Below are 17,656 nucleotides of genomic sequence, written 5' to 3'. Positions count from 1 at the left end.
CCGATGGCCAGCCAGCGTCTGGTGATTAGTGTAGCAGTCTTAGGGCTAGATTTATTTGATTGGCAGCATTCTAACCAGCACAGATGAACCAAACAAGAGTTTTTCCCGCAACAAAAAGGTTAGGTGTGACCATTGCTTTAGTTAAAATGATTATACACAATGCCTGTCAGTTCTTCTGCCAAAATAAATCATATCCTGTCGACACCAGTAGTAAGGATGAATTATAAATGCTGTCATTTGAACTCAGCTTATGTAAACATCAGCAATGAGTAGAAACCTCTTTCTCTGGTTTACAGAGAAAGAGTGTAGAGAGGCTTGTTCTTGTGAAAACTGATCCACAGTGACCAATGTTCACTTGCATCATAAAAATGTCTGAGTCCTTGAGTGTGTGCAGCAGTCTAACAAATTACAATACACACAAACTGTAAGAAAACACAAAGCGACACACTCTCTTTTCTTCTCCTTCAATTAAGGTTGGCTTAATTACTTGCTCAATCCAAGCACCCTCGATGAGAAACCATTACAGAAGAAACACTGAACACAGACAAACACATTAGAGCATCAAACACATTACATTGCACTGCTCTCAAAACACTCACAGAGCAAGCGTTGCTTTTCATAGAGGCGGAAAAGGAAAGATTTCGAAAAAGCTGTACCTTTGCTTTTAGCTAGAAGAGCAGGAGGAGGCGGAGAGAGAACAGAGGATCCATAGCCGAAAGAGCCCGGACAGGGAGGAAGAAGAAGAAGAGACATAAAATCAATTTCTAGCAGACACCAAACATATCAATGTATATATGAATACATGAGGATAAATGAATGTACAAAAGCAACAATAATGCAATTGCACATCACAAAACACTTAAAACATGCAACGAAATCAGGTAGAACCTCTCAATGTCACAACAACATTGCCCTACAAAGACAGTGAGCGCTAATTACATAAATGGTCAAGTTGTAATTAAAAAAAGGGTTTAAAGTTTTCAGGCTGGCCAGATTGACATGCACTTTGTAATGCCTTCATTTTGTGAATTCTGGATTTGAATAATCTTCAGAAATTCAGAAAAGATGACAATGTATACCTATGTAGTTTGGTTTTTAGAAATAATCTTTATTTTGAATATTTACATTTGATAATTTAAATGTACCCATTTTGCCTTGTGTTCATTTGTCTATTTTTTAATCTTTATATTAAATTATTAATGTCCTATATTTGATTTATGTTGTGTATAGCTCATTTTAAATTAGCCAAATTGATTGTATTAGTGCTAATCAGGGTTGGGAGGGTTAGTTTAAAAACGTATTACAGGTAATTACTAATTACTTATTCAAAATATGATCAGTAATGTAATCCAGATACCACAATATCAAAGTAATGTCACCTGATTGCTTTTAGTTACTTTTGGATTACTTCAATACCAAATACATAAAGACAAGAGAGTATCAAAGATGCGTTGTCTGCTTAGTGTATTTTTAAAGAAACATACAATAATAAAATCTCCCATTACCATTAAATCCAAATAGATGTTTTAAATGTTTTATATGATATGCCCTGCACTGTACGTCACCAATATGCCACAACCTGTCCCATCAGTATTATTCCACAGTAAGTATTCTTGATGATATTTTAGAGTTAGTCATTTCCTGGAAAGTTATTTTAAAATGTTGATGACTCATCCTGCACTGGGGAGCGTTTATTAATTTCGTGTCCAATGAAAAGCTTTCTCAATTTTTATGAGGCTGCAGTGTTTCTGGGGGCCAACCGGGCTCCACTGATTACTGTGCATATACACAACTTTATTCACTGACTTTGGTGAAGATGGATCATATTTGATGGAGAAAACATTTTCTGTTCTTCTCTCTGATGTCGCCCTGCTGCTCTGCCTCAAAGCGGTGGAAGCCGGATCCGGGTGAGCGAGCAACAAAACCGCACTCATCAGCCTCCCAGTAAACGCGGCATGAACAGGACTGAACACAGCCCCCAAACACCAACAGAGGCTTTACAAAGCATCTCGATGGACATAAGACCTTGATGGATAGCTTTACTTTCTGCTAAACCGCTAACGTGAACTGTACCTCATCTGTCTGTATCTGTAGCTAATTAGCTTCACTCACTGGGAGCTGGAAGTCTGAAGACAGTCCACACAGAGTCTGCATGACAGGGTGGGGGCGTAACACACATTCAACTACTGTTAAGGCTCTTAATCAAGTACCTATTCCCCATGTTCAGGTTTATGAATCACAAAAAATTGGTGTAAAGAAAGAAGATGTTTTGTCTCTAACATTGTTGTCCATTTATGCTATTCAAATGACAGCTTCTAGTTTGAGAGTTAAATATGCGCATGATGCAGTTTTACTTGCCGAACATTAAAACAATCTGTAGTTTATGCTGAACATGCTGGGCGGGCACATGACATTTAAAAAGGCGCAGTCAGTCCGTAGCTTTGGAATAGAAATGTAATTGTGACATTTCACATTGTCATTGAAATCCTTATTTTATTTCTCATTTTGCAGAACACGTTACTTTGAGATATTCAGGAGATTCAGAACAAAATGTTTCTCATGTATAGAGAAAAACTCTGTTAAAACGTAAAAAATTAATAGCCGAGGCTTTTATTTTCTTCAATAACTGAACTAAACCTGCCTTAATTTGGGACAGGTGTCTATATGGGACAGGTCTTTTACCTTTCGCACAAAACTCTAGCGCAGCATAGATGGGAAATACTATCAAATTGTTCATTTAAACCATGAATGTTAATAGTATAAAAATTAGGCGAATAACATCAATTATGAATCATTCATTTCAATTATGAATGAAGTTCACAACTTGGATTAATTTTTATGAAAAAAAAATTCATTATTTTGACCATTGGACCCTTACTCTCACAGTTTGCCTGTTAATCCCTTCCTGCAGCCACACACTCATCCCAAGCCCTCTGCATCACTGTCTCCATCAGGGGTCTCATTTATAAACGGTGCAATCAATCAATTAATAGGCTACTTGCATGCAGAGTAATTTCCAGGAGGACAGATTACATTTAAAATGATGATATTTTTGTAAAAAATAACACACTGTTTTATTAAGTAAATCTTTCAGCTTATGTCATTTACAACAAGTCATATTTCTTTTAACTCATCGGCAGCCTCGTTAAGTGAGTGGACTGTTTGTGTAGCCTAAATAAAGGTTTAAAGTAGAATGCAATTAGTTTTAGTTTATTGGTTGGTTAGAATTACAACATCAAGACTGGTATAAGATTACTGTGACACTTAATCTTCTAAATCGTGTGAATTCCATTTGTGCCAGAGGCTAAAGCGGCATGTTGCTCTGCTAAATTAGGCTTGGCTTCTTACCTTTTAACAATACTGTAAGGAGATGCTAATTATTCTCCATCAGAACTACATTTAGGTAGGCTGCTACCTGTTTGTTTAAAATAAATAACCATGATGTTTGTTGATTAAAATATCTTTTTCAATTAGAATAAACTGGGAAAAACAGTGAGTTGTAGCTATCTCACTAGGTAGCTTTAACTTAAAATAGCTCTCTTCTTGAGGCCAACGATTAAGGACTACAGTTACTATAGTATGACTTTCCTGCTAATTTTACATTTTGTTTCCTTGGAATGTACATACTTCTATATGTAAAAGGGCTGCCCCCTAATAGTCGAGTAAACCGTATGTCAGTGAGAAGAGTGCAGAAAAAACACAACACCACCTCAAACTCCATTCGGGAGCTGCGCCTTGTCACCGGGACGAAGGTATCAGGAGATTGTTGCAACACGGACCTTTTCTCTTGTAACACAGAAGTCACTTACTGGAACGTACTGCTGCTAACTCTAGCTGCCGTTTGCTAGTTAGCTCAGTTGTCGGTCCTACTATTCTACCCAGACTTGGAGCTCAGAGTAGCAGAGGGGGAGTGTTACTGTTTGATTACAACACCAGCACAGGAGCTTTGGACCGCCGGGAGGAGGAGGTTTTCAGGAACGGGACGAGGGATCGAGTGGGGAATGCTGCCAGGGAGCATATAATTATATAATTGTTTTGATATTTTTTTTTTAAATACAACAAATAGCAGATGGCAGTCTTTGCAACAGTGTTTTGACCAAATGTGTAGTTAATGTGTTTGGCTTCGTAGGGCAGTATATAACATAATATATATAAGAATAATAAAATCACGTATTTGACAATGTATATAGAACCATGCACTTGCATATACATTCCACACCAACACCAAAACATGCTGCTCCAAACTAGAATCACAAACAAAACCAAGATATGATAGAAAAGAGGAAAGGAAAAGCATACCTTGTTCTGCCATCATATGTGCAAGGCCTTGATAAGATAAAAGAGAAGGAAGGGAAATAGTGAAAGAGAACACTTAGTTTCAATACTCTTTAGTATTGTGATGATACATATTTTTCCCCAAGAGGGAAAGCATGACATCAGAACACACAAACAGGTGACACAAGTTTCCTATGGCTGAGCAGGAGGCTTCTTCATAAGGAATTCCAGCATGTCTGTAGAAGTGATAGCCTCACAGACCTCACAATCACTGACCTGCTGTATGGACCTAAACCTGCAGCAATTGATATGACACAGAGCAACAAATTCATGAATATGGAGTCATATTTCTGACCAAAATAGACTCTTTGTTTTAGGTCTCTACCATCTCCTATCTGACTTTTTAACTGCTAAAAGATCCACTATGTTCACCAGCTAATCTCTGTCTGCTGTTTGGTCCTGGTGAGGTCGTGTACAGTGGGACAGCTTTTTCAGCGGTCTGCTGTGACCAAAAACGACGCCACGAGAGCCATGAGTGAACAGTTTAAACTCATGATGCTCCATAAAGTCCGAAGGAACAGCAGATTCAGGTGGTCGTTCTCTGTAGGGTCAACACGACAAGCAACCCACTTCACATTGTCATTTGAGACATTGTTATTAAGAAAATATCAATTACAGTCGCTTTAACAATGATCTTGTAGTGATTTGATTTACAAAGTAATTTATTATATCTTATTGTAAATTGAGAGGAGGGTAAAAAAATAATTTAACCTACACCTGAATCAGTTCTCCAGCTCTAACAGATGTTAAAGCTGTCCAAAAAAAACATCAGATCTGTGTGGAGCGATAAGGAGATTGTAACCTTCCTCAAATGTATACATGAAACAATGTCTTCCAGTGATTCAAGCTCTTTCAATTAAGTAATCTTGTGGGTGAAAACATGCATTCGTTTGCATTTTCTTTTGCAGATTCTTTCAATATATCCAGTGCGAATGGGTGAATTCTATCCATTTGAATAATAATCTATAATAACTTTTAAATTTATAAAATAATAAATTTGTAAAATAAGCTTTAATAATCACTTTCCAGGTACATTTTCTTTCCAGGTAAGTACTGTTTCCTTGCCCAGTCAGTCTAGTGTGTCATTCTGTTAAACCCTGATGTAGCAGGGAGTCTACCTTTTAAGCTGGAGTGGTTCACGGTAGTCTGACAGTGCAGAATCAACAAGCCCATACTATGTTTGTATTGCCCTAACCTGTCTGAAATCTGCAGCTATACAAATAATTGCCATATATTTACATTGTGTTTTATTTTTTCCCCATTTTAACTCACCTGGCATATTGTTGACCTCTGAAATAGAGGGAGACAGAGAAAACAAGCAAACAAAGCCAGCATTAGAAACACTCTTCTTACTTGCATGTTGACTGTCATGCAATAATTTCACAACAAATTGTACATACAAAGGGCTGGCAGTGGGCACAGCCATGTGTATGTTCTTTACAATGCAGAAGGTTTCAGCAATGACAAGTTAAACCATCATTCCGTCCCATTAGATGAAATTCAGACAGAAATATCCAGCGTGAAGAAAAAGACATTTCTTCCCTGCATGTATAAACACACTAGTGAGAAGCACACTTTAATATTTTTGGTATCTTTCAGTACAGCCATGTTAATTCATTTCATCAATATTTGCAGGACTTTTGCTAAATCATAGTAATCAAAACATAAAGTTAACAAAAAAAAACTAAAGATAAAATAAAGTTCAACCTTTAAGTGATTTCTGACATTTGTGGACAAAGTTCAAGGACTGAAAGAACAAACCTACAGATTTAAAAGGTCTGCATTCCAGTCCCTAGAGTCTGAAATGTTGTCCAAAGTGTTGAGACCATACTGATGATTTTGCTTTTCTTAGAGTCACAGTGGTAATGGAGCAAAAGGATAAAGATTGTTAAAGCCATGGGGCCAACATCAAACATCCAGGATTCCCCTGGAAACAATGAATCTCCACAACACAACGGTAGGAAAATCTGACCACATTTTATATCGCTTTTGTCATATTTAAAGTGGTAGACAAGTGGACATTTTGACCTGAGGGTGGCACTAGATAAATTGTCTGGGGTCAAAAAAACGTGTGTCAGCTTTGCTCCAACATGAAGAGAGTTGATCAAATGGTCATGTGGGAAAGCAAGGCTGGGTGATGTGCACGCATGTCTTGTTAAAGCTTCAGTTCCTCAACGACCTTACTGAAGATGTTGATTTATTAGAGATTTTTATAGACACATATACATACATACAAAATAATAGTGGAGGCTGTTTTGAGGAGCGGTGTATTGTGGCTTTCAGCGTGGATATACACAAACATGTGGGATTGTATTGTTCTCTTCGTGAGAACCAGTTTCAGTTTTGAACCACTATAGTGAGGACATTTTGGCTGGTCTTCATTATTTCAAAAGGACTGAAGGTTTAGACTTGGTTTAAAGGTTCAGGTTAGAGTTAGGGCTAGGTAAGGTTAAAATAAGTAATATAAAACTCCTAACTATAATTTTTTTTAATATTTAAACCGGGCACTTAACACTTTAGTCTTAAAACTAAATGTACTCACCAGAGAAAGTGAACAGCCAACTCCTAATAAGCTTTTTCAACGGTGCTGCTTAAATTTACACAGTGCCGTGGGTACGAGTCACTCTAGCCTGATTGCCAGGTTGCCATGGTATAGTGAACATTATATTGTATTGAAGAAGACATGAAACTAGGGATTGAGACCATAAACTCATCAGGAAAGTGTTTAATGAGGTAATAAATCAGGTGAGAAGAAGCCTCATTGTGCCATTATTTCTAATGGAGCCAGACTTCTTTCTGCAACCAGAAGAGTCGCCCTCTGCTGGCCGTTCAATAGAATACAGGTTTAAGGGCTTCCAACTTGGTGCAATCGCTATAATTATGGTCCGGTTCAGTTCAGGCAAATAAAATTACTTGTTTATGGTTGGGAAAGATTACAACAAACTATGTTGACTGCTGGCAGGACTATATTAATACAGCAGTCCACCTTTTCCCTATGAGGTGTTGCACCAGATAGACATTCACTCCCAGAACATATAGTTGCTTGTCAAAATGACCAATGCTGTAATTTTTGCTGAGAACGACAGAAGGGATTACTGGGGGCAGAGTAGATAAAAGATGGAGAGATCAGATTAACAAATTCATCTTCTAGCTCTCTCTCCTACTCGTCATTCAAAGCCCAGTCTGTCCTGATGATCAGCTGTATTCACTTGCCCTCCCACCTGCTCCATCATTATTTTGTTCTCTATCTTGACCCATTTCCTTTGGCAATTTACTGCCCCTGTGTTGTGCCTCTGTTTCTATCTCTTACTCTCTCACACACACACCAAAGTAATCAGGCTTTGATGTGTGTGTATGCACAGAGAGAGGCAAGCGAACACATACATATACTGTATTTAATAAGGTACCAACCAGTCAACAAACCAATCGAATGCTCACGGGTACAATTCCCAGTTGCAAGCTAGCCAGCATTTAACTCAATGCAATTACTGTATCAGGGGGCTCTGAAACATTTTTTTCCTGTGTTATGAATGTAGCAAATATACATATCCTCCAGCTCTCCTCTGAAGTTCCCCCTAAAAATAAAATCCAATCAGATCACCATTCTTTGGGGTGACTCACCGTCGCTTTGACAAACTTATTTATTCATCAGTGGACACATAATCTAGGTAAGAGTATGACTCGCTCTTTTAATTCAATACCCAAAAGGTGAGGCAAGGATAGCGAGGGATTACGGCTCAAAGTGGATTACTTAAAGGGATGATTCATGATGTGGTGGATAAATTGGGAGAGTGTAGTGATTAATATGCATTTCAAATTCTACTTTCTTTCATCACTGCTTACCAGATTGTTTTATACATGTTATTAACATGGCAGGTAAACCAGTATATGAATCATTATTTTAACAGCTATAACCTCCTTGCTGACTGATTTCACCAGCAGCTATGTTTCACGTTGATATGAGCATACGGGCGGCTGCAGAAACAGTCAGGGAGGGCGGCTAAGCCATCTGCTCACGTTGTGGTGTAAATGGCATACAGCTGATAGATCGTCGGCTGGGTGACAGCAGCATAGTGCTGAGACTTGAGACAGACTGAAAGGGGTTGTTTTTTCTAGTTTCTGCACGACAAACAGAGGTGTTGTGAAAGTGAAATACTGAGTTTATAGTGTCTTTGAACTAAAGAAAAAATACCCATATTATTTTCTACATCAGTCCAGCCACCGTGGTTGGAGAAGCTAGGTTTCGTGTATTTTTTTTAAAGGAAGATTCCTATTACACAATATTTGTTCCTATTAACTAGCAATGTAACAATTCTTTACTGGAGGTACATGTAGCAATCACATAAAAACATTTCTATCTAACTGGTTAGCAAAACATTGTAATCAAGAATTGTTAATCTGTGTAATTTGTAGTGGTGCAAGGGTCCATGATGTTTCCTTAAGTTTAACTAAGTACTTATTTTAACCCAAACCATGATCTTTCCCTAAACCAAATCTTAACCACAGTGCTGTAAGATCAGAGAATAGATTTATTTCTCAATAGTGATTTGATGAAACAGTTTTCAGTGGGAGACTTATTGATTGTGAACTGTGCAACATATCTGTCTAGATTCAGATAGTTTGGCCTAAAGAAAGCATAATTTGGTAGCACTTTACAGCTCTGTAATAACATGGTAATAGTGGAGGAATAGTTTGATACTAAAGAGGTCATAATTAAGAGATATTCTGTAATTATGAAAGTAATTGCTAGGAAATAGCTTAGTAGTAACAATGGGTGTATCAGTTAATATTAGACTGATATTTAACAGGATAATAAAGGGGCAAACACAAAGGGTAATAAACACATTAAAAGAATTATTAAAACACTATATACAAAAGAGAACGGTAAATACGCACAAAGCCTGAATGTGAAAAGTGAACTGTAATGTTGAGTTGACAGGAAGTAAATAGATGTGCAGTTCGTAAATTAATATATGTCACACTACACTCTGCAAGTAGAGAATATTACCATGAAATTCAAATGAAAAATAAGGTAGTTTAGCATTTTGCCGCTCTGACTCATAGTTATTATATAAAAGCTAACAAGTATTTCCAGGTAACAAGTCACTGCGCTACACTTAAAATTGATAATTACTATATTATAATGTAATAATAATCAATGATCATAAAAATAATCAAACATTCCTTTTGGTTGTAAGGTGATACTGTACAGAGTTTCACTTCCAAGTATTTTCATGGCGTTCATTTTCATTGCAAAAAAGCCAACCTATATTACTTTATCATTATCAGGTTATTATACCATTAATGTCACCCTGTTTCCATATACCACCATATTTCTATCCAAATATTGAACTTGTATATTGTTTGACAGTTGCCATATTGTTACAACATATTACTATTATATTACTGAGTAGTTCTGGCTCGTTGCTTTCTTTAAATGTGCTTCCCCATTATTACCCTTTGTGTTTGTCTCCATTTGGTCACATCAATTTAGTGTCTATGTGACTTATTGGGACAAAATTTTCTAAAACTGGTCTAGCATTGAAGGTACAGCAGGCGGTAGGCAGCAGAAAAAGTATGTCCACTAAAGTGCTTGTTTTTGCCACTGACAGGCTCCGAATGTTATTGTGTCTGACAACATTATGGAAAGGATCCTTGTTTCTTTAAAGTTTAACCAGAAACCGTCGTTATATTGCTCTCGTTCAAAGCCACCAAACTCCAGTGATTAAAAGTCATTTTACTCTGCTGCTCTCTCAGTCTGTTATTTTTTGTGTTCGTGTGATTTTGATGGGGTATTTTTATTTGTGTTATTGTGAGACTTTGGGGTTTTAAAAGATTAAAACCACTAAGAGATCGAGGCAGCGAGGTAAAATTATGGGTTTTGACAAGGGAGTCTGGTGGCTTTGACGAGGCAATACAGCGACCGTTTCTGGTTAAACAAAAATGATCTTGTATGTATGAATAGGAGGTTTGTCCCCAGCAAATGCAACACATTCTCACTCCAGACTCATCACAAATTGACGCTTGGTTAATGACCTTTGGCACTGCTTTGCAACGCCCTGGGTACCCCTTTTGCGTCATTTTTAGACGTTTAAGGCTTCACGGTCAAGTTAGCAACTCTTAGCAACAACAAATATGCAACGTCCCGGTAAAGTTAGCAACAATAAATGTGCCTGGTTAGACTGCTAGCATTTCAAAACATCGCCAAAATTCACGTTATTAAAGTCGTGAAACGTTGCAATTTGGTGAGGTTTAGGCACAACAAGTACTTGGTTAGGGTTAGGAAAAGATCATGGTTTGGGTTAAAATATGTAGGTCAGTTAACACTTGCGTAACTTACGCAATTTACGTAACTCTCATAACTACAATAAAAATATTTAATGCTGACTATTTGTTTCACACAGGACACGAACCCTGGTCTCCTGGTTTAAAGTCGGGGTTCTGGCCCTCCATCAACCCCAACCACCTCCTTACTCAGTCTTTTGTGTTAAATATATTCCCGTCAAAAACTGACGCTACAGGGCTTCCCCCACTGCACTGAACTATGAAGTTATAGGGATCCCCTATGCGTAACAAACTGATGCCGATGGGTATTGATTATGCGTCGATGTGACGAGTCAGGGAGTGAGAACAGGTTGACAAACGTATTACTACTTCTTTAATCCTAAGCGTACAAATGACGCCAGCCCTGTTAGTTGCTCAAGGGAAGCAGCCTGATCTGGAGCTTTTTCACTGGCTCTCTCTAACATCATCAATTCTACTCATCAGACTCAGCAATTCTGCTAGTTTTTCACTCCCTCTGACTCAATCAATTAATCATTAATTAAAGAAAGCAGGAGTTCACAGTCTTGTTTGCACTGGTCTTAATCGGATATTGATAAACTGGCACAGCAGTATGCATACAGTACTTTCTCTACGGGTATTTAAACAGCTGGAACCTATGGAAGGTTTAAACTCTTTAGATTGACAAAAAACAGGATTTGCAGAAATCCACTGGTTGATTTTGCGGGGAGGAAAAATTCACTAAAAACGACTGAGGTCTGCAAGGTACTTCTCCTTCAACATACCTTCCTATTTTAGCATAATGAAGTGTATGGGCACATCACGGCTGTTCCAACATGTGGCCACAGGTCAGAAGTGGCCACCTGCATGTTTCTCAACATGTCATGGAACATAAGCATATGAGAAGGGTGTTATTTGTCCTACCACTGTGTGGGAGCCGTGGCATACAAAGGGAAAATAGTTCACAAAAATTGCAGTGTTTTAACCTTCAAGGTCTTCATCAAGTATACATTTTACAATAACTCATACATATGGTGAGTATCTTATTGTCCATTCCAGTATTTGCAGTATTTGTATACTTAAATTTTACTACTTTTAGAAAAATAAATTTGCCCGACAGGATTGATCTTGGAGTGTGTTCATGAGCTTTTAAGTCATAATGTGGAAAGACCTGGGAGATTGTGGGTTGATTCCTGTTTGAGCCTGACATTTAGCGCAGTGTGACATCCTCTGATGTTGGCAGACCTCTAGCAAAGGGCATGGATAACCAGTGTATTTTGTTGTTTAATTTGAAGGACTTAATGTTGGAAACAAAAAGTTACAGAAAACCGAAGCAAACTATGGAAGCCCTGAGAGCCTAGTGAAAAAAATAATTCTGATATCCATTTTCTAAATCTGATCTTAATAGTTCTCTCTCATGCGTGTATGACTTTGGAATATATTAGTTTTAAAAAGAGAGAAATCAGAGAATGGTACAACATAAATATGTTGTTGTACTGATGGAAGTGGTACTGTATAGGTGATTCCACCCCTAATCAGTGTTATCCTTTGAGAATCTGACTTACATTTTTTGCCCTTATTTTATATTTGGATTTGATATTTGAATTCTAACATGTGAATTTACATAATATAGTGCCTACATTTTTTAGTTCAGAATAAAATAGCACCAGGTAAATACAGAGAGACACTGTGTCACAGAAAACATAGAACAAGATTCTGTACAGCAGTTTTCCTTCCTCCACATCATTCACAGACTTATGGGATATTTTTCACTTTGTGTTTACAGTTTGTATTTTAAATATTTAACAACTGAAACAATGTGACTTTTTCTCAGTATCTCAAAATCATTTTAAAACCATGTAAATACACCTTTCATCAATACAGTTCATGTTTTGCAGACTTTTAGTCATGTCATATTCTCTCCCTGATGTATTCAAAAAAGCAGGTACTTCACCAGTTCACCTTAGCCAGCTTCATTAAGCATGTTATTTATCCCATAGGAATCAACAATTAAGATTCTCCCAGGGCTGCTTGAGTTCCCTGCTTCCACTCACCTATCACTGCCTTGCAGGAGGCAGAGGGAAATTAACACTGGGGAACGGTTCCCAATGTGGGGGTTGTAAATCAAGGTTGGGAAAAGCAACCTACAAGGGTCACCATTGCCCTTACTGAGTCACACATGACAGTGCTGAGGAGCTAGAGGGTGGTGAGGTGGTGCCTACTGATGTTGGTTGCCCTAAGGTCACAGTTTCCCCCTTGACCCATATTGGTCTCCCACAGCATTTTATAGTGGTGGCGCCCATTCTGCCGTCAGAATTTCTATGAACAAAATTCTATAATGTAGCATAATAGTAGGCTTATTAAGTGTCAGGGGAAACCAGCAGTGGTGCTACATGACACGGCAAAGGCCACAGATTTATCCACAGCACTTACCAGCTCTGCTAACCAGCTTCCTGGGGGAAACATTTATATACCTTGAACATAATAGATGAATCCCATGGTCCCCATAGGATTAATTCTATGCAAAATCATCAGTATGTCTCTCTGTCAAACACTTTCATAATATGGGGTGTAATGAACCTGCCATCCTAATATTAGACTTTTAGGCCTTTAGTTTCACAGCAGTGTTGGCAGGAAAACCAGGGGCAGTATGTGCAAAGCCAGCAGTAATGAGACTAAAAAAAAGTGGCGCTAATAAATCATCATCAGTGTGGGTTGTGCCTCTACCAGACAAATCAGCTACTGATATCACGAACTTCACCACAGTTTGACTGAAGTACAGCCAAATTTCACTTCATGCTGTGGGACCACCACCAGCTGGAGAACACACACTGCTGTGAAACTGGAAGCCTTAACCTTGTCTAATCAAAGAGCATAGAAAGAGCCTTTGACATTAGGTAAAACAATGAACTTTATCAAAGCAGTTGATTAGAGGATCCGAGAGACTTGGATGATCCTGCTCTGTGTGTCAGTCAGCAGCCAGCAGCTGCAGCAAGTCCTCTAATTACCTGATGTTGTGACAAAAGTACCGGCTGAGCTTGCAATATTTCTTTAATACTTTACGCATGTTTTCTGCTGTTCTCATGTGTCTGCAGTGAAAGACAACTAAAAGAGAGGAACTGAAGCGTAAACATTTCTACTCCCGAAGCCCACCATGTCAGTTAAATGCCATCCGATCAATCAGCTGAGCAAAAGCAGAGCAGACTGGCCACCACAAAGACGCAGAGAAGAGGAAAAGCACAGACACGCCCCACCCCATCCTCTCCTTTATTTGAAACACCTGCAGCAATAGATAAAAAACCTAATCTTTAAATTTCAGATTGCCCTGCCTTTTGTTTGTGTGCCAGGGATTTGGCATCAGCCCAAATGGGATGTAAATTCCATATTTGTGAGAGGTTTGGAAGAGCTCTCAAAAGTCAAACAAAAATTGCAGACATACAACATATTAAAACAAATTACCACTGATCTGAATTCATTAAATGGAAACAAAGAGTTCAGTGACTTTCTCATCTAAGTGCCATTGATTATCTCATAAGGAGTCCAATTGTGTACTCCTCAGCTCCTGGAAGCCTGAAGTATGTATACTGACTGTGAATAATGAAGTACATGACGAGGGTTTTTTTCAAAAGCAGAGGTGTCTCGATGCATTTCATGTGCTAACTGCATCTTCACCAATTGCCACAACAAAACAGGCATTATCACAGAATGTTCTGCACTAAAGATTTATCAAATCAAAAGAAATCCAGGTTTCAGCATAAAGCAAGTGAAAGTGCCTGCAGGGACGAAATGCGTGGCAGGGAATGAGTAAAGGCTTTTCTTTTAATAGGAATCAATTTTGGTCTGGGTACAGCCAGCTGTAGAGCGATTGAAACACAGCTTTGGCAAAATTGTAAGCACAAAAGGATGTGATATAAAACACCTGCCATCTCATGATTGGGTGAAGAAAGGGGGCTCAGGAGGCCCCATTCTCCCTATAGGCGTCCTTATCACTGCCTGCAGGACCAATGTCATTAACCTGAACCTCACTGGCTAACCGTGCTCAGATTAGCTTTCTGATTTTACAGCTCACACACACAAACACAATAGCAATCACTGGGAGAGCCAAGCAAATCCACAAAGTCAAACTGCCTCAGAGCCAAGACACCTGGTGTAATAGCAAAAACAATCCTTATAGAGAATTAAAAAAGCCAAGTTCTGTGAAGAATACTGAAAACTTCAAAATCATGACATTGGTCTTTAACATGCCTATAAGGTGACAAATTAATTCAGGTGAAATCACCTCAATCATCGCACAAGGGAAAAACAACCAAATCAAATATGCTTTGTCTAAGCTGGACGAGTTCTGCTCTCCAAATGTGAAAGAACACTCAGTCAAGCCATTTTTTTCCGATAAATTATTTGGATGCCCCCCCGCCATTTCCCTTAGTACTTCATTAGCTTTAACTGGCTTTGGTCCAAGGCCTGTGATTTACTGGCCACGTTTCTAATTTGTTTTGATTCAAATCAAGCCCCCAGGAACAGCAATGGATTGTGAGGCAATTTTGGAATAATGGCTTCAGTTGGAAACGCAATAAATACAAATTTTAAACAGAACTGAGCAAAAATCAAAGTTGAAGTGAGTGAGTGTTTCACAGTTGGAGTCCTGCCAAAGTCTGTCTGGGTGAATGACAGCATTGTCAGAAACTTTAAAAGGTAAATGGCTAAATGCATACTTTACCTTCACTGCAGAAGCGGCCCATGTATTCTGTTTTGGAACAGTCACAGACCGGCTCTCCATCCACCACTGAACACGTACCGCCATTTTCGCATGGGTTCACAGTGCACCACCCTTCTGACTCTAGGGGCACCTTAAGGCTTCCAGGAACAGGGCTGTGAGATGCCATATTTGAGGTCTGTAATTGTGCCCTGAAGGGCTGCATGTTTCGCACGGTAGGCAGTGTGAGCGCACCGCTGCGGATATCCTGAGGCACTCCACCCAGGAACAGGTTGCTGACTATTTTCATGAACAGACGCTGAGGCCGCACTTCATCTGCTTTGGCCTGGCCATCTAGTACCAGCACTGTGCGCAGGTTATACCTACTTAGAGTGGCAAAATGCCAGCTGCCATCATCCACCCGTCTGTCAGACACCACTGTCGTCTCAGCACAGTCAATGCTGAAACGCAGCTGCAGTCGCCCCTCCACTACCGACAGCTGCAGAAAGTCACAGTAGCCTCCATCATCAAAGTACAACAGCAGCGCCTCAGAGGCCTCTGTCTTGAACTGGAAGCTGAGGTCACCGCGGGTGCTGGCGTCCCAGCGGAGGTAGCGTGCCCACTGACCTGGTATACCTAAAAATTCCAGTCCCAGACATGTGCTGAGGAACACTTGCAGCTTGATAGAAAAGCCTACAAGATCCATAGCTGCAAAAAAATTTATTAATCCAAGAAGGTGTCTGATGGGAATTCAAATCAGATTGAAATCTTAGGGTGGTTACACGGAATTTCAGGGATCCACAGTGTCCACAATATGTACCGAAGTATATTAAGATAAATATTCTCATAAAAATATCTTTTAAAAAGGGAAAAGGGCAGTAGCAAGATAACAGTCGTTGTGGTTAACAGTCTTAAGGTCAATCACATCAATAAGATGTCCAGTAGTAATGGAGGAATTGTTGTTTTCCTCCTATGGGTTACAGAGAAGACCGACAGAGGGGGACAGGAGGAGGTGGTGATGTTTTTTACACTTCAGAACAGATGTTTTCAAGACTCATGGTGCAAGGTCTGATGGAATGGACTTCTCTGGATATCAGGGTGAGTGGAATTTCCTCCTTCATGTTGTCCGCTGGGAAATGGAGTTGACAAGGGATCCACTGGCCTCTCAGTTCTACACTGTCAGAAAAAGAGAGGCAAAGAGTTATGATGGGTACATCAGAATTAATTTGACTGAAACGAACACATCTTTGGGTGCTTTCCTGCAGTTAAACCCAATGATAGCAGCACATGACATGAATGCGGACAATATAAATAATAAGCTAGTGACAAGTGAAGAAGGTAACCTGGGAGAAAAAAAGCCTCAAGTATCAGTACTCAAGGTTTCATTTAATGTAATTTTACAACACAAGGTTGTATAACAAGTTTACATTTGTAGTTCCTTGTGCTACACACAAAAATCACCCGCTGTAGAGCCCTCCTGTCCTGGGCAATGCACTTCTCATGCCAGTTTGTGATGTTTCCAGTCAGGATGCTTTCTATTGCTCCTCTGTAAAAGCTGACAAGGGAACTTTGCTGTCTGAGCTGGAGATGAACATGACAGGTTCTTTGTAAGCTACCCTGAAACTGTTAACCTGCTCCATCCCAGCTCCACTGGTATAGACAGGATCACTACATGATCAACACATTTGTTGATTTATCATGCTACTGTTGATACGGGGTGCCTATTCCTCTGCCTCCTTTAGCGTCTATGGTATATGTAATAAATGCAGTTTATTTGTCACGTTGGAGGTGAGGCTTAGAGAATTGGAAATGCGGCTACGCACCATGGAAACTCAATCGTTAGCTGCTGTCGTTAGCCTGCCCCAGTGGCCAGTGCGGACCGACCAGATGTTTCATCTGTTTGCAGTTCCCAGCAGCTCCTGAGCAGCCACGAAACTAGGGAGCCTGGGTAAATGTCAGAAGGGGGCATAGCCTTAACCATAAGCCCACAGTTTCACTACCAACCTGTTCACGTTTCTAACATTTTCACCCTACTCAGCGACACACCTGCTGAAAAACCAACTCTGTTTATGGGCAGTTCTATCTTGAAAAACGTCAAGTTAATGACACCAACAACTATAGTCAAATGCACTTCTGGGGCCAGTGCGAGCAACATGGAATCCTATTTAAAGCTGCTAGCTAAGGATATGTGTAGCAGTAGAATGTATTATAGTAAGATTGTTATTCACATTGGTGGTAATGACTCCCGATTAAATTTAATGTTGAGTCGGTGAGCACGTATGCAAAGACGACGTCGGACTCAGTATTAGAGCAGTTACCTACCCAAAACCCCATAGTGACGGTGTC

At 39.4% G+C, this 17,656-nt stretch overlaps 1 protein-coding gene across 1 annotated transcript in view; it reads right to left on the bottom strand.

Moving 5' to 3' along the window:
- LOC119910947 (neurexin-3a-like) overlaps positions 1–16,147 on the bottom strand; it is a 214,598-nt gene extending 198,451 nt beyond the window's left edge. Inside the window, exons 1-4 of the mRNA XM_038729815.1 lie at positions 15,335–16,147; positions 5,608–5,625; positions 4,300–4,326; positions 657–668 (exon numbers count right to left, since the gene is read on the bottom strand). Of these exons, the coding sequence (XP_038585743.1) occupies positions 657–668; positions 4,300–4,326; positions 5,608–5,625; positions 15,335–16,016 (739 nt within the window). The 5' untranslated portion in view covers positions 16,017–16,147. The remainder of the gene's footprint in view (positions 1–656; positions 669–4,299; positions 4,327–5,607; positions 5,626–15,334) is intronic.
- Between the last annotated feature and the right edge of the window lie 1,509 nt (positions 16,148–17,656).

The sequence above is a fragment of the Micropterus salmoides genome, unplaced genomic scaffold (assembly GCF_014851395.1).
Source record: "Micropterus salmoides isolate LMB-PRFRI ecotype aquatic unplaced genomic scaffold, ASM1485139v1 Ms_hic_scaffold_19, whole genome shotgun sequence".
In the NCBI taxonomy this organism is placed as follows: Eukaryota; Metazoa; Chordata; class Actinopteri; order Centrarchiformes; family Centrarchidae; genus Micropterus; species Micropterus salmoides.
Note: the sequence above shows the minus strand (reverse complement) of the source record. Positions and strands in the feature narration are given on the sequence as shown.